The sequence below is a fragment of the Phaethon aethereus genome, assembly GCF_964289735.1.
Source record: "Phaethon aethereus genome assembly, chromosome: 2".
Lineage (NCBI taxonomy): Eukaryota > Metazoa > Chordata > Aves > Phaethontiformes > Phaethontidae > Phaethon > Phaethon aethereus.
The window spans coordinates 167,837,578-167,855,606 of NC_138582.1; the positions used below are offsets into that span (position 1 = coordinate 167,837,578).

Consider the following 18,029-nt stretch of genomic DNA (forward strand, 5'->3'; position numbering starts at 1 on the left):
TTCCAAATTGTTTACATCTGATCTGTAAGTCCAGGGTTTTTGTAAACGTAGTTGGTGTTTTTTCCAGGAAACAAGTCTAGCTTCAGGAAATCCTTAGCTATTGAGTTACCCAACCTATAGCAATATCAGCCGTAGGCAAGTAGGCACATAGCATAAAGAATAGATGGTAAGGTTCCATTTTGAGATTTTTCTCTCTCTCTCCCATACAATCTTTCTACTTTCACTTTGGTTAACTTTTTACTGTATTTTTGGTACTTGATTTCATTGATTTGTTTCTACATTCCTTCTAGTACTACATGGTTGCCAATCCTATTTGTAGTGAAGTTACATAGAATTACTTGAGCAGGGTGCACAAAGGCTCTTAATGAGGCACAGTTTTAATTTGCATGAATTAAATTCTATCTTTATTGTGTTTCACAAAGGATTCCCCTTCAGCACATTCAAAGACAACCCACAAACTCGGTCATTCCCTGTGTGCTATTAGTGACCTAAACCCAGAACCCTGATTTTTTTCATAATGGATATACATAGCCTTGGTAATAGAGCATAACTTCATTCCACTGAATCAGCATGCTCATTTTACTCCTCTTAAGTACCTCTGAGAAACCTACAAAGTCTTTAGAATTAAATTGCAACTACTTTTGCCTCAAATTTGTGTACTCTCTCATTTGCATTAACTTGCCAGACGTCAAGGTGTTCAGTCTGACAAGATGGTCTTCAGCCACATCATACATCATTCATTTAATGGGAATGTTTAACTTTTTCTTTCCCCTTCCACCCTAGCACCCTCCCTCTTCCTCTCAGATGCAGCTGCAGTCCATGCACAGGACAATTGCGGTGAGACTCAGCTTGTTTGCCTTTAGCTGTCTAAAGTCTCGTATTTAATCTAAGCAGTCTAGTTGTTGTCTATGGTCAAACTGAGAGACCAGGCCACCTCCGTAGGACAATGCATCCCGTATGTCTTAGACGCCTCTGTTACACGGGTCAGCTCAGACTCTGGAAGTGCCTGTTTCTTTCCATGATTGAGTGAGTTAAAGGTGATAGTTCAGTTTAAATTCATCTTAGATACATAGAGTTAGATGTGGCCAATTCCATTCCGTGTGTGCCTACAGAGATCTGAGGATCCTGCCCCAATTTATGTAGTGCTTTGATATCCACCATCTCATTCATATTAATTTTCTCTTATTTGGCTATTTTTTTCCTCCTTTCCATTTCTTTCTGGTTTCTCCCTCCTCTGTCTCTTCTCTCTTTCTCCCGTTCCTTCTACCAATGTTTTTACTTTGATATCAAATAAATAAATTAATTAATAACTTTTTATTTAAAAAGTGGGGAGCTGGGAAGGAAAAAACCCTCTTATCAATTCTGTACTCTAAAGATTTTGGGTCACTTTACATCATCTAACATCAGAGAGATGATTCAACCTAAATTAGATCGGGTGGAAGAAAAAATGCTAACACTAGAATATTAATGTTTTCCTAAGAAGTGTTAACAAAGTTTTCCATCAGAAGCCCATGTGTATTTACAATGTCCCCTCATTGGATGGAGAGCAACAGTTAATTCTTAGGTACTATTTTCAAAATCAAGCCTGTCCTTTTTGATAATTCTAGCAAATATCAAATGCTGTCATTCTAGTTCTACTCACTAGAAAAAAACATAATGAAAATCAATCCCTGCCAAGTAAAACAGGGCATAAACAGTAAAGGAAGCTTGAGTAGGGATTTTTTTTTCCACATTATCATGGCAATATTAAGCACGTCATTGAAGAACACAACCACTTAAAACACCCCATGACTAAGAGTTTTCAAGGTGATTTTTGATTTTTAGATGTTTCATTTTCAGTTTATGTACCTTAAAATGCCTTTCATAAGCACTGCTTTTCAAGACATGCTGAACAGCCCTCTTGAGATAAAAATTGGTCTGATAAAATCATAAAATGTGTTTCAGATCAGGTCATCAAAAAATGAGTGAGACACTCAAAATCCATAGTCACTTCCAAAAGCCTCAGCCATAGTAAAAAGGAACTATCTCTGAAACTTCCCTTCTTGTTTTTGATCAGTTTTAGCTGACAGTTAATGCACAACTCAGCCCTGTGAAGAGCAGAGGCAGTGCAAATTTTTATCACAAAAGTGATGGTGTAAAAGGAACAGTCGTTTTCATATTTACTTCCTTAGCATCATCCAAGAAATGAGATTAATTTTGCAACTTGAAACATGATCACCGTTTCTATCTCCTGGATGTGTGCATGCCACAATACCTTATTCGTTCCAGCTGTTAAGCTATAATCTTTAATGGCAATGCAGCTGTCAGGTTTTGATTATTGAAAAGGAAACAAACCAAAACAAAACTCTAGTAATTGGGATCGGCTTAAAGGAATTAACAGTAGGGAGAAATTTAACACGTTTTCAGTTTATTCTATTTTATTGTTCAGCTTATAAACTGTACCTTCCACCTATGACTAGGTGAACACAAATCATAGACTGTGCATATTAGCAGAGCAACAGAATCAGTTGGATTTGTTTGAATAAAGTTAGATGTTTGCATTGTAGTCAATTAAAAAATCATCATATTATCCTTTACAGTCAATGGATGTTTAGTCAAAGTAGTCAGTGGTGTTCGGTGTGCTGTTCATCCCATCCTAAATTGGACGTCTAAAATAGGTCAGATATACCCTGAGCAGTAAGCGTGTATTTCTCTCTTGGCTACTCTCTCTCTCTGTTGATTCTCAAGGCACCAGGGATGTCCAGTTTACTTAGAATTCTATCCTGCAAACATCCAACCTTCCCTGAGGTGAATCCCACTAAAACAACCATGTGTTGAAAACAAAACAAAACAAGTCCCCTTGAAAATCGACAAGAAATTACTATTTTCAGTTCTCTTGTTTTTCAGCCCACCGCAAGAGATACAAAATCCCTATCCCAAAGATCCCTCAAAATGCCTTCCCATGTTGTTTCAGATTACCCTTCCTGACAGCTGGTTTGACTTAGCCTCTCTCTAGCTAATTGTAAATGTAAACATCCCATCCTCCATAGCAGCTCTTTTTAGAATACGCCACGTAGAGATCATGGTCCTGGTCCATAGTATATGTGCCTGCTGCTTTTATGACCACACCCGTCTAGTGTGTGTGACAAAAAATGAGCCCTACCTCTGAATTACCAGTGAGACATGCAGGTTCCATACTGAACTCCCCTCCCCATGCATCAAGAAATCTGGGCAAAAAAGTGCTTTGGTGTCCTTACTAGTGCTCTTCACTAAAAAGAAGGGATCCACGTTACCGTGGGTACTTACACATGAAAATGAGGAACATTTGATCCAACTTCATCTTAGGTTAATCTCCATCCTACAAGTTTATGTTACTATTTAATTGTTCTCCACAAGTGTGCAGTCAACTTTCATTTAATATATCGTTCTGTTATCCTCTGTACAATACCAGACTGGAAAGGTCACGTGTATTTTGGATGCGTAACGCTGCCTGCCTGCCTCCAGGTTGTTCAATCTTTGGTTTGTCTGTGAATCAACATATCACAATTGCCAGCGACAGCCAGTGCATTTTAATTTTTTTGTTTATTTTTGCTTCAGTCAAGCAGCTCGTTGGTGCTGTAATTTCATTCTGTCATGTCCGCTTTCCATCTCTGTGACGTGTCTCATGAAATGTGTTGTAAGTGACCTACCTTGGCCTGTTCACAATATGCTGAAAAAAATGCTAATCTTGTCATATTTAGCAGCTGCGTTCAGAAATGCTACTGTAAGCCTAAGAGGGCTAACCAGCACTCTTGCAAGATGTCAGAACTATCAACCATTACCCTGTAAGTGTATGCAATCCTGTGACATTACTGTGTTTGTATGACGCATGTTGCAAATAAATGAATGGGTATTAGCAGAGGGGTAGTACCAGAGAGCAAGCATTCATTTTTAACCTAATCTGTTAAAGTTAAGATGTCCCTGTTCATTTCAGGGGGGTTGGACTAGATGACCTTTAAAGGTCCCTTCCAACCCAAAGTATTCTATGATTTTATGATTCTATGATTCTATGATTTAGTTCTTGTTGCATGTAGAATTTTTTGTTGTTGTTCTGTGCTTTTGCTGATGCACCATGATCAAGGATTTTAAGGTTATTTTTTAAAAAAAATTGTAATTATCACTGTTCCTATTTATGCTCTTGGGTAGGGTCTGCATAGAAAGTATTTATAGTAACTCTATTACACAGCAAAGAGGTGAGCGCTGATCATACTGAGAGTACATGTTTCACCTGAAAGTTTGTTAGAACAACAGGGGCAGGGCAGGATTGAGAGAATCAGACTCTCACCTGGTGTAAAACAACTTATGTCTACTGAACTGAGTGAGGTTGTGTTAGTATACACCCAGGGGCGAGGAAAGGCTAAGATTAACCTAATATCAAAATATTATGTGTCTAGTGAGAAGTCATTGTCACAGATTTGCTTACGGAGAATGAGGCATCTAGAAAAGTGATTAAGTGCCATTTAGTCTAGAGACACGTGAATTAAGCACCTCACTCTCTGTTACTTGTACAAGAAGCCCACAGGATTTGTTTAGATGAGGTGTACCTTTCAGAGTTCTCTTATACAATATGTTTCCCAACAAACTTCCCCCTAAATTTCACAGCAGTCTTATGAGTGAAAATCAGCACTCTCAGAGATGTCCTGCCACACAGATCCAAGAGTCTAGCATTTTGCCCAAGAATACTTAGTAGCTGTCTCTGACACCATTAAGGAAAAAAGGTTGTTTTGTAACTTATAGCTGCATATTTTGTTATATTTGTTAGCTAGGAAAAAAAAATTAAAACATGAAAATAAATTTTCTCTGTAATTTTACATCTCCTCAAGGTATTTAAGAAATAGACCAATGAAGATGCTCAAAAGATTCAGGCAACAGACTGACATTGTGCAAAAGCAGACAGAAGAAGCAGAGATAGAAGAATAGTCAGCAGATCCATGTTCTACATTGAGAGAATTTTGAAGTCTAGGAACATTAGGTAAAACTAGGACTTACATTTAAGAGGAGATAGTTTGAAATATGAAGTTAACTACTTAGTCCACAACCTCATGCAGCATAGATGCCATGTTGGACCTTTGCAGAGAAACAGATTTCACATTAAATGTGTGCAGTGTTTCAGAAAGATGGCAGACTGACAACTCTCTAAGGTGAAATCCTCTACCTAGTCAATGCAAGAAGAGTTCAGTCTAAACAAGAGGCTGGAAAAAACTCTGTACACTTCCAATAAACATAATTAGACCTTATTTTTTTGTGTTAAAATACGAATGTCTCAGTAAGCTTCCACTGCTTTCCAAGTCCTTAGTTTGAACTTATGATTTATGCATGGGAAAATTAAAAAGCTGTAATCAATTACTGTGTTTAGGTGTTACCTCAGGTCCAAGACCAAGGCAACAAACTCTTTGCCAGAGCAAAAGTTATTCTGTATTTTATCCTTACCTTAATAGCACACAGTGTCATCTGTCAAATCTTATGTAAGTTACAACAGCTTTTTTGAGCTACACAACTTTGCAATCAGTCCAACAGAAGCAGCTACAGTTCCAGCAGAAAAGGCACAAGACACATCTTCAGTGCAGTGGAGATACTTGGAACTGATGGGAGAGTAAGCGCTAAGCTACGGTTTTCACCTCTCAGAGGCAAAAAAAAGAATGACAACCACAAATTTTCTTACACAATTGCTTCTGGAGCTTCAGGTCCCCTGACGTAGAGGACCCATATTTTCTGATGGCCTCCTCCATTCATTCCAAATGGCATCATCACGTACCCAGCTCAGCAGTTTTTACAGTCATATCTGCAGGTTCTGAATCTGGAGGTATATCTTTGTTACATTCCATTCACGGAAGCTGGTAGAACCTATTTAGGCCATTTAGAACCCATCGGTCCTTGTTCTTTATTGCGCAGTTGCTAAAAATATTTTTTTTTCAACTGATATACAGTTATTGTGTTTGTTTAGATCACAGCATTAATTTCTCTTCTAGAAACCTGTTTAAAAATGTGGAATAGGAAGACACTGGAACATTCAGTAGAAATCACTGGAAATTCTACTCAGCAATGCAATATGATGTGTATTTTCATTTCCAAATCATGCCCAGTTATGTCCTATAGACACTTCAGCAGTCTCCTTAATAAGTGTGGATGTGCAATGGAAAAATAAAGACAAGGTTTCTTCAGATACTGGTCAAAGTTAGGCAACTTTCTACTTTCTATTCCTTTTACTATACAGATGTCTTTCTATAATTCAATAGAGTGAGGAAAAACAGAGAACACCATTACCTGTGTCTTTCTGTACTAACACTTCATGGAAAGGCCACATTCATAGCCATGCTGTTGGAGAAAATCTTATGTTTAAATTGTTTTTAAGGAAAATAACAGCTGAAAAATAGAATGTCTGCCTCAAAAAAGAATTGAAATGCAACTTGTTTTTTTATAAAGTAACTCTGAAACAGTCCTTTACCTGATGGAATGCAAACAAGGTTTTTGCTAGACCTTTTGGAGAACATATCTCTTCTAAACAGCCAGTTTAAGCCCAGCTGAGTGATTATTGCCCTCAGAACTTTGGGATCTGTCCCCTAAGTTTCTTGATTGTCTGAAAGAGTGTGGGAAGAAAAGAGGATGAATATCTTTAACTGTTACCTTCCTGAGAAATTTGCTGTAATCTTTAACATCTTCATTTCACCACTACAAATAAACTTACATATCTCACAGGTGCTGCTTTAAGTCTTCTTTCTTCCTAATGCTCTTGCAAAAAACACAATTCATCATCATTCACACAGTCATTAGTAATCTTTCAAGTTTTTCTTATAATTAAAATCCTCTTTCCCTTTTTATAGATCTTAATCACCGATAAACTTCAGAATGTGTTACTTCTTACATTTCATGTATTTTCCTGATTTTTATGACAATATTGAAGACAGTATCTCAAATAAGTTGATGACATTATATTTCAAGATCCTACAAACTAATTGTATGATTAATCAGATATAATTAATGCCAGAAAACTGACAGTAGAATAAGTTTTCCTCCATATCTTTCCCAAAACTAATCTCCTATGACTGCAGTGAATTATAACATACTAACAGATGATTCTAGCCTGACTTGTAAATCAAAATAACATTTACCTTTTTTTTGTTGTTGTCATTAATTCTGAATATAAAGCGTAACATGTTTTGAGAGATGATACTTTTTTGTCCAGTTTACTATTTTAATTTGATTTTTTTTTCTTCCATGTCTAGTTCAAGACACTTACGTTCTTCACATTCTTTTTTGTTTATGGAGATAGTATTATTCTACAATCTTTTCCATGACGTTTCCGTTCCTTTCAATTAATCTGATTACATGTCCATAGAGAAAAAGGGCTAGAAGGGACCTTGAAAGGTCTTTTAGTCTGTTACACTGGGTCACTCACTTACTTTTTCTAGAGATCACCAAAGTTGAAAACTCTCTATGTTCTTCATCAACCTGTTCCAAGCTTGTTCCTCTCCTGTTAAAAAACTTTGGTCAATATCTAATTTGATAATTCACAAGAACTGTGTCCTCTGGTTTGTGGGGTCTTTCACCAAGTCTTGAGATTTGGTGTGCATCAGACTAATGAACCATGTGTGTTTAGTACAATCTCAAGGCAAGGGTTGTGATGTGTTTATCACCGTTAGTGCACAAAGTATGACTGAGGGACACCAGCAGTGAACTGATGTCCTATTCCCAGTTTAGTATTGGATATACTAGCATATGTTAACAGAGTTCTTGGAGATGTATTAATTCAGTCAGTCATCACTTTCAATAACACAAACATCATTTTGGGGATATTGTTGAGCATGTATTAGCAAATTCAAACGTGTCTGCAATGTGCCATATAGATAAAAGCAGAACGAACATTTGAGTTTGAAAAAGTACACAGCTCTTCCAAAAATCTTTATGACTTTTTAGGTTCTTCTGTCCTCCATCTACCTCCTTAACTTACTTGAAGGAAATCGATCATATTTTTTCCCCTTTGTAAATGTCCTGGAGGTTATTTTAGGCCACTTTGTTTATAATAAAGCACTTGCCGTATTTTCAGATCAACATTTGCTTCCTCTTGGGTCTTTTTTGCTGCTCAGTCAGCAAATAACAATAACCGAAACTGATGCATGAGTCTTGGCTGTACCCCAGCTTTTGGGGAATTTCATCCATGCTCAGTTGAGTGCTTACAGGTACACATTCATTTCCAGCCCTTTTGTTTATAGTTTGTTTACATACCAAACTATTCAGTTTGATTTCTCTCTAAAACCTCTTTATACTGATGCAATGGAAATTAATTACACCATGGAATTACACTTAGGTTTCCAACAGTATAAATGAGATCAAAATCAAGACGTTGAGGAATAGTCATGAGTATAAGAACATTCAGGGGGGTTTTAGCTTTGTTTGTATTGCTGTTTTGGAATTTTTTGCTTTGCAGAAATAAATCCACACACACACAAGTGATTTCAGAGCCTCCGCTGGGATTAAGCAGTTGGATGAGAGGTTTATTATCGTTTTATGGTAGCAGTCTGAATCCCTTAGCAAGATTACCCTCCTCATGTTTGGCACGATAGAAATAATCCCTGCTTATAATAATGTAAATTAAAATAAGAGTACAGAGTATTAAGCATTGCTAATGTGGTATTATTGTAGCAGTGTGAAGAAGTGGGAGCGAACTACAGTGTGTGTGAAATCACTGGGAACAAATGGGAATGTTGTATATTTGTTTGTGTAATTATACAGTGTATGTATTTCCCAAAAGGAAGGCAATAAAATAATTTCTGTGTTTGCTTCTTTAATTAAAGCACAAGTTGTTTATTACAAAGCTGCATTAAAGTTCTTTCACTCTGTTATAACAGGAGACTGGCTCGCTCTACACTACTGCTTATCCCCTTGTTTGGAATTCACTACACGGTGTTTGCTTTTTCTCCTGAAAATGTCAGTAAGCGGGAGAGACTAGTGTTTGAATTGGGACTGGGATCTTTCCAGGTGATTATACAGTGAATTCTGCTTTTGTTAAAAAGAAATCTCTATTCATTATAACTACTTTGCATGCACAGTTCTCAGACTGTGTGTTTATTTATGTGTATGTTTTGTATACTAGGATTTTGCTTTGGGTTTTTTTGTTTGTTTTAACTCCATCTATTTTCTAGCATTTACTGAAGGATTTGAATTACATTATTTTTTTCTCTCCCATTTACCTAGGGTTTTGTTGTTGCTGTTCTCTATTGTTTCTTGAATGGGGAGGTAAGACTTTTAATATTTAACCTCCCCCACCCACCATCCCCATCCCATTTCCTTGTGGGAGTAACTGCTATTCTAATCCTTCATTGTAACTTACCATCTACCATATTCTCTAATACCTTAGGCTAAATCTCACATTGTCTCAACAAAAGAAAGAGGATGTGCAATGTCTTTGCTAAACCAAAGCACTGGGCTTGCCAGGGATGATGGCTCAGATTAATGCTCCCTAACAGAGGTAGGGACTGTACTGGGCTCTTTGATTATGTCATCCTAGGTGCAGAACTTTCCATTTCTCTTTGTTAAACTTCATACAGTTCTTGCTAGCCCACTCTTCCAGCCTGTTCAGATATCTCTGTAAGATGAGTGTCCCTTCTGAAGTGTCCACCTCACCACCCAGGTTAATGTCATCAGTCAACTTGGTGAGGGTGCTTTCAAACCCATCATCCAGATAATTTATGAAGTTGTTGAACAGTGTAGAGTCCAGTATCAATCACTGGAGGACCCCACTAGTGACAGACTGCCAGCCTGAGTAAAAAACATTGTTCATCACCCTCTGAGCATGGCCTGTTAGCCAATTTCCTATGCATCTTGCAGATGACCCACCCAATACATATCTTGCCAGTTTGCCTAGGAAAAGGCTGTGGGAAAGTGTCAAACACTTTGCTGAAGTCCAGGTAAACACCACCTACTGCTCTCCTCATGGCAACGGAAAACATTATTTTGTTGTAGAAAATGATCAGGTTAGTCTGGCATGATTTGCCTTCAGTAAATCCTTGCTGGCTTTTCCCAATCACCTGCTTCACTTGGTTTGTGATAGTTTCTAGGTCTTTTTCCATTATTTTCCCAAGGACTGAAGTCTGAAGTAAGACTAATGGGCCTGTAGTTTCCTGGGTCCTCTTTAGAATAGAATAGGACAGGACAGGATAGGACAGGGTAGAACGGGACAGGACAGGACAAGACAGGACAGGACAGGATAGGATAGGATAGGGTGGGATAGAATATAGAGCCTCCTCTGGGGCCTTCTTGTAGATGAGTATGACATTTGCCCTATTCCAGTCATCAGGGATATCCTCTGATATCCATGACTTTTCAAATATTATAGACAGTGGCCTGGAAACAATGTTGCTTCCCTCGGGCTGGATTCAATCTGGTCCCATGGAGTTATGTGCACTGAGCCCCTGCAAGGTGCCATAGACCAGACCTTCCTCCATTACTAGTAAGTTGGCACATGTGTTGTCATAGCTATTTGATCCTTTGACCTGGGGTCCAGCTGCACCAGTAAAGGCAGAGGCAAAGAAGGTATTGAGAACCTCTGCTTTGTCAGCATTATTAGTGACTAATTTCCCTGTGCTGTTTAGCAATTAGCCTATATCTTCCCTGTGCTTCTGCTTACTGCTCACATATCTGAAGAACCCTTTCTTGTTATTCTTGAGTTTTTTGGCCATTTTCAATTCTAGCTGAGCCTTAGCCTTCCCGAGGCTAGGCAGCCATCTCTGCATGCCCTAGCAAGGTTCTTGTAGTCCTTGATGGGTATTTGTGGCTGTCTTTCTATAGCTTTTATGCTGCTTTTTTTTCTTTTAAACAAAATTCATTGTTAAGACAGCTGGTTTCTTGTTCTGCCTTTGTACTTTCTCTTTGCAGGGGATGGACTGTTCTTGTGCTTCTCACAAGCTGCTTTGCCCTCCATGGACACTCCCCATGGAATCCCTCACAATTGGGCTCTGAGCTATTGAAATTGGCTCTTATAAATTCCAGGGTCTTTGTCCTACTACTGGTCTTCAGTGTGCTCAGAAGTACCTTAAACTGCACAATGTTATGATCGCTGTATCCAAGTCTATCATTGGTAGTTACTTATGTTGTCAAGTCTTCTTGGTTTGTGAGCAGTAAACCTAGCAATGTGCTGTTCCTAGTTGGCACATCCAGCATCCGTAGCAGGAAGCAATCCTCAATACACTCCAGGAACCTGACAGAGGACTTGTTTACCACTGTGTAGTTATCCCAGCAAATATCTGGGCAATTTAAGTCACCCATGAGAATCAGGTTCTATTGGCCTGAGACTTCCTTAAGCACCTGAAGTAAGGTTTCTTCAGCCTCGTCATCCTGATTGGAAAGTTGGTAACAGATACTTAACTAAAGATCCCCCTTGGTGACAATTCCTCTAATTTTGACCCAAAGGCATTTGATAGAACTTATGTGGTCTCCATAACTCACATCCATACACTCAAATTTCTGTTTTACATAAAATATAACTCCATTTCCTCTTCTTCCATTCCTATCTTCCCAAAAGAGTTTGTAGCCATCCATTGGGGTCTTCTAGTCATGTGAGATTTCCCACAAGTTCATGTGTTTTCTATAATACCATAACTGTCTGGGCACAGAGCCCCAGTTTCTCCTGTTTCCTGCCCAGACTACATGCATTGGTATACACAAACTTCAGGTGGCTGGACTTAAGGTTCTTTCCTCTGGAGAGGGTTGGGGGAACATTCCTCACTACTCTGATAGGTGAACTCATCCAACCTGCTGCTTAATATGCAGATGTCACAGCTTTGGACACTACCCCCACCATGTTCATTAGTTTAAAACGCAATTCACTAAGGCAGCCAATCTGCTAGTGAAGATCCTCCTGCCTCTTCTAGGTAGGTGTACCCCATGTCTCCCCAGCAGGCTGCATTTATTGAAGAATATCCTATGATTGTAGAAGACAAAACCCTGGCAATGACGTGAGCCACGAAGCCAGGTATAGAGCTGCATCATGCATTGATTTCTGCCTGCACCCCTATCTCTGACTGGCAAGACAGAGGAGAAAATCTCTTGGGTATTTGTCCCTTTCACTTGTGCCTCCAGGGGTCTGAAGTCCTTCTTGATCTTCCCCAGGATTTGCTTTACCGTGTCATTGGAAAAGAAGTAAGGGATAGTAGTCTGTACTTTTAATTAGTTGTGGCAATCTCTATGCAACATCCTGGATCTCGGCTCCTCTCAAGCAGCAAACTTCACTTGACTGTATATCAGGCCAACAGATGGGTGCCTCAGCGCCTCTCAGCAGAGAGTAACCCACTACTAGCACTCGCTGCTTCCTTTTGCAGCTTTTAATACGTGCTGCTGGTACGGTTTCTCCCTGTGAATATTGCTCATTGGTTTTGTCCACTGAGAAGGTTTAATATCTGTTCCTGGGCGGTACATAAGAAAAAGGGAAGTGATAACCTGTTCCCACAGGGTCACCAGAGACCACAGTGCCTCCTTCTCCAAGGTCTGTCCGTTCTCTGTTGAAGCTCTTTGTCTGGTAGTCCTTGGAGGTCAGTGCCACAGGGCCCTAATATTTCTTCTAACAAAGTCTCAAACAATGCTCTATTTCTTGTTGACCCTCCCTAATGCAGCATAGCCTGTTACCTTCCTCCTGTGGCTCCTCCACCTGCTGCCTGAATGACTCCACCAGAGCCCACCTTGAGCAGGTGGAGCTTCCACCATCCTCCACATGGGAGGTGAGGTTGCAGACTCTGCATTCTTCCACCTGGACAGTGTCTTCCCTGATAGGAAGCTCTGTCTGGGTGGCTGCCTCTACTCTTCCCAGGCTAGCCTGGCAAGGTAGGTGATCCCTGCCTGCTGCAGAGCGCAGCCCTTGTCTCTACCACCATGCTTCCAAAAACCCCAAAACACTGCCTAATAAGCCCTTCCATTTCCCTGGAGACCTCAAGCTGTTTGGTAATGTGTTAGTGACCAGATAGCTTGGGTGACCACCCGACCTGCAGCCTAAGCCTGCAGGTGAGCAGAGCAGGCAGCAGCCCAACAACTGGCAGAGTGCGCAGCCCTTCCCGCGTCAGCTGCCACACGAACTGCTGACGCTGCTCCCAGAAGATGCTGCTGTGCCCCGGTGCTGATGCTGCACCCAACAGATGCCACGTCCTGTTGCTGGTGCTGCTCCCAACAGGTGCTGCGCCCTGTTTGCACTCCTGGTTGGGTGGTCATGGAGACAGCCGACACCATCCAACTGTTGCCCACTCCACTCGTGAGACCTGATTCCTGCCACTCAGTCCCTCCACACACAGAGCCCAAGGGTGTCAGGGGTCCAGAAACCCCTTCAGGCACCCCCTCAAGTACCTTGCAAGCCTCACACTCCTTAAGGCTTCCTTAAGAGGAATATATACAGTTCATCCATTCTCTCCTCTCCTGACTCATACCTGCTGAGTAGTCCAACAGGAGAAGCCTTCTCCTAAAATCACCTTTTTATTCTTTTCAGGGAGGCTGAGACCATTTATTTCTACAAGTTTTAGTGCAGTACTTTGCTGTGCTTGTTCACACGCAACATGCAATATGTGGTTTCTAGTACAAAAGGCCTCGAACTCCTCGATCCAAGTGATTTCTTCTCAGACAACTGTAACAATCTCCTCAAATTAATTAAAAAAATGTATAGGTCATCTTTGCTTATGGGCTTAGTCAAAGTGACTGTTAAAGGACTCACAAGTAACTGTTAAAGCATTATTCATATCTCAGTCCCAAGTAACTTAGAAGGTGAGTTCTGGATCATGCTTTGCTGGAATTAGTGGCTGCATTCATAATTCACCAGGTGACATTACCGGATATCCACCTCTCCCACCTACAACTGTTATTTCATCTATTATCTTCTACAAGTGTTAAAAGAATAGTCAGAAGATCTTAGTCTAAAACTAGTCTGGAGATAAGCACCTTCCAAGGTAACCTGCATGGTATGTCAGAGTTCCTGTAACCTTTTTGTTTGTTTGTTTTTGAGGGGGTGTCTTAGCCAAACTAGGAAACCAGATAAATTAAAACCATTTCATGTCTCAAGACATTAGAGAATGACTTGTGCCTACACTCGTTCAGTTAGCCTCTGGCATATCCTTGTTGCTCCCCTTCTGTTCCTGTACAAATTGCAGAGGGTTCACCTTTGGTATGTCACAGTTACAGATGCAAACACTATTGTCTTTTTACAGAGGTAGTATACCCTCATACTCTATTTAATCTATACCTATCTATACTTTAACCAAAACAGAAATACAACGGTACTAGAAGGAGCCTGTGAGTTTTCCATTTGGATTTTTCCTCCCTGTAGTTAGTTTCCATACAGTTGAAGTACTTGTTTAGCATTTTGTCATATGCTGATCTCTTTTGACAATTTTATTAGTCTAGGAAAATCTAGCAATGACTGTTAAAGACAAGAAGAACATCTTTGACACAGCAGCTCATTGGAGACTGGAAAAGTATATTGGGAAAATATCTTTACATATTTCCTTGTTCTTATGCTATTTCATTCAGAAATATTCTACAAGCTACTGTCAGGAATGAGTAATAGGCCAAGCAAATGTTGGTCTGACCCAGTATGATCTTTCATGTATTAAATCCTTACTGTCTTATGTATATATGTACACACATGTGCATACACCTAGCAAGATTGCCAGAAAACCATTTATGTTGACTGAATGAAAAGGAGAGAAGCTATAGAATCATTTTCTTATTGTCTAATTGGACTACAGACCATGGATTGTTTTACTGTTGGTGATTTACTGTGGGTACGCACGAAAAAAGCTCAGGGAAAAGGAGGGTGTCATAGTTGTATATGAATCCAAGAGCTGTCATCTGCTTAGAGGTGATCTGAAAGCAGGAGGCAAAGTTTTCAGTAGACATGCATCCATCGTAGCAGGTGAGACACAAGCTGCCTTTGTGGACAGGTTATTTCATTACTGTCTAGTACCTTTTGGCTGCTGGATTCTTTGGCTTCTTGTGATGTATTTGGTACTGGCCACTGATGAAAACAGGATTTTTTTTCCAAGAACTTAGCTCAAGAACCATGTCAGAGTTATTGTTGAACAAGTCTTCTATGCACCCCTGGGCTGATCTTAGATTATCTGAAGTCAGAGACAAAGAACCCAGGCTGTTGTTTCCACTGCATGCCTGGACGTCTTTCAGACATGGAGAAGTCACTTCAGTTTTTGCTGAAGTGAGGAGTTTAATAAACCATCTTTGAAATTGTTCTGTCAAATTGTGGGTTTTTTTCTAAAATTGATAATTTGTCAGCATGTCCTCGAGCGGCTAAGTACATAAAAAATGACCTTTTGAAGTTTCTCCCTAAAGGTGCAATCAGAAATAAAGAGAAAATGGAGGAGCTGGAAAGTCAACCGGTATTTTGCTGTGGATTTCAAACATCGTCATCCTTCTCTAGCGAGCAGCGGAGTGAACGGGGGGACACAACTCTCCATTCTGAGCAAGAGCAGCTCTCAGATTCGGATGTCCAGCATAAATGCAGAGAACCTAGCGACATGAGCAGCTAAGGAAAACAAATCAACAAGCAAACCAAAAACCATCCCTTTAAAAAGAAAAAAAAAACCACATCATTTTTGTGGTGGTGTAGACCTTTCCCTTCCCTTCCCTTCCCTTCCCTTCCCTTCCCTTCCCTTCCCTTCCCTTCCCTTCCCTTCCCTTCCCTTCCCTTCCCTTCCCTTCCCTTCCCTTCCCTTCCCTTCCCTTCCCTTCCCTTCCCTTCCCTTCCCTTCCCTTCCCTTCCCTTCCCTTCCCTTCCCTCCCCTCCCCTCCCCTCCCCTCCCTTCCCCTCTCCTCTCCTTTGATGTTTGCAGAGGTGAAAAAACAAAGGAAATGTGTATATATATCTTTTTAACAATCACTGTAAATACCCAACTGTACTCAAGGCCATTAATGGAAAAATGTTTAAAAGATAAACAACAGGCCAAGCCCAACCACTCAGTGATTTACATTTCAGAGCATCTGCAAGTGATCCATTGTCAGTCAAAAGTAATAAGTGATTGCTGTGCAGTTGTGATCCTCAGTTGCCAAACTGATACTAATCTGTGAATGGACATGATCATTGTCATTTTTCAAATTGGTTTCCATTTTCGTTTGGATTTACCTTTTTTTTTCCTAGTCAAACATACCTTAGCCTGTCCCTGTCTTTCGGCATGTGAGTTTCTGCAGCATTTCTCTTTTGACTCTTAGGATGGAGCTAATATGCTTGGATTAATCAAACCAGCCGATTCAGGAAGAACTCCAGAAATTTAACTTTGTGGCTGGATTTAGTCAGATGTACCCAGTGGACTTAAAGGAATGTGCCAATGTGAAGCTGTATAGCTACCATCAACCCGGGGGGGGGTCCAGGCAAGAGAGATGGGATCAGCAGTCTTTTTCCACAACCAGGGACACTACTGGGGATGCTTTATGTTCTAGCTAAGCTGTGAATTTTCTAAAAGGGCCATGCAGTTGCGATATAGCTATATTTTTGGCATTGACTGATTGATTGATAGATTCATTGATTGGATTCTTTGAATAATAAAAATACCTGTCCCTTCCCTCCTACCTTAAGAGCAAAAGTAAATTCCAGGATAGCCTTTCCTTCCAGATAAACTTGAACCCTCTGCATCCATGTCCAAACATGGCATGGTTTTTGGGTAGCACTGCCACACAGAGTGTGGTGTCTTTGCAACCTGGTTGACTTCTGTGTGTTGACTCCTGTGTGTTGACTGTTCCCTGCTAGAGCAAGAGGCACAAGAGGGATCTGGCATGATCATCTCGGAAGGTAAAAGTCATCTGCATTTGATGAGCAACTAAACTGAACAATAAGATGGTATGGAAACAAAAGATAAAGACTTTGGATTATTTCCCTCACCTGACAGTTTTCTCCCTCTTTGGATTTTCTGTTTTTTTAAACACCATTGGTCTTACCACTTTTCTTTGAGAGGAACTAAAATGTTTTTTCAGCCTTTGCCTTGTAGTTAAAGCCATGACTGGTACACATCTACTTCAATCAAATGTTGATGATGTCAATTCTTAAAAGTCTTTATACAGTGCATAAAGACTTTGAGGACTGTCCAGACACTCACTTCATTTTGGATTTATGAACTGATATATATATATATATAAAAAATTATATATATATGTGAGTGTATGTGTATGCATATATTAAAAAAACAGAAGTGAAAATGACATTCTAAATGTGAAGTTTTGAACTGAAACTAATAGTAACCAGGAAATTCAAAATTCAGGCTTGTTTTTTGGTGTTAGTTGACATGATCATGAACTAAAAAAATGTGAAAGACTCAGAATTTTAGTGTCAGCTGAGTGTGAGCTTTTAATTTCACTGGTTTTTGTTAGTTTAGGTAAAACAAAGTTTTAATGTCATTTTAAGCATAGGTTTTTAAAAATAATGCTAGCTTCCTTATTTTAAGAGGAGAAAAAAAGGTCTTAGAAAGTTGTGAAAGAAATATTAATTATAATACTTAACACACATACAGTACTTTATGGGACATAATCTGCTCTCAGTTGTAGCAGTGTAAATGAATGTAAAAATAATATGAGACAGACATAAATGTGGAGACCAATGTCATATTGGTACAGGATCATGCTCATACTAGATGCTTACACCCCTGTCAGGTGAAATCTACCCTTGCACAGAGGACCAGCAAAAGTTTAAATCACTTCCATTATACTCCAGTATCTTAAGTGGGAGTTGTATGATCCGGACACCACGTTTTTCAAGTCTTCGGCACTGGTTTGCTGCTCTGAGAGCCAAATTTGTCCCCCTCTTCCAGGTTCCCTGCAAAAGTCACTGAAGTATTTTTAGCTTGATAGATTGGAACTTCCTCTCCCATTAGATGCTGCTAAAAGCTATTGTAGAAAGTTTCCCAAGGAACCATACGCTTTGCAGACCAGAAAGACATGGGAGATGGGGAAAGTCAGATCTATCAGGTAAATTCATACTTAGACATTTTTAAAATGCGACTATCTAATATTAGATGAACAAATAACATTTAGTTTTGTAT

General features: G+C 39.7%; 1 protein-coding gene across 3 annotated transcripts in view; it reads left to right on the forward strand.

The window, feature by feature from the left end:
- ADCYAP1R1 (ADCYAP receptor type I) overlaps nt 1-15,797 on the forward strand; it is a gene marked incomplete at its 5' end in the record, with an annotated part of 110,533 nt that extends 94,736 nt beyond the window's left edge. Inside the window, 4 exons of one of the 3 annotated variants that reach the window (XM_081996295.1) lie at nt 3,720-3,803; nt 8,865-8,994; nt 9,211-9,252; nt 15,334-15,797. In XM_081996295.1, coding sequence (XP_081852421.1) covers nt 3,720-3,803; nt 8,865-8,994; nt 9,211-9,252; nt 15,334-15,522 — 445 coding nt within the window. In that variant the 3' untranslated portion in view covers nt 15,523-15,797. Of the gene's footprint in view, nt 1-3,719; nt 3,804-8,864; nt 8,995-9,210; nt 9,253-15,320 lie in introns of all 3 variants that reach the window. The other 2 variants (XM_081996296.1, XM_081996297.1) reach the window with 2 other exon arrangements.
- Between the last annotated feature and the right edge of the window lie 2,232 nt (nt 15,798-18,029).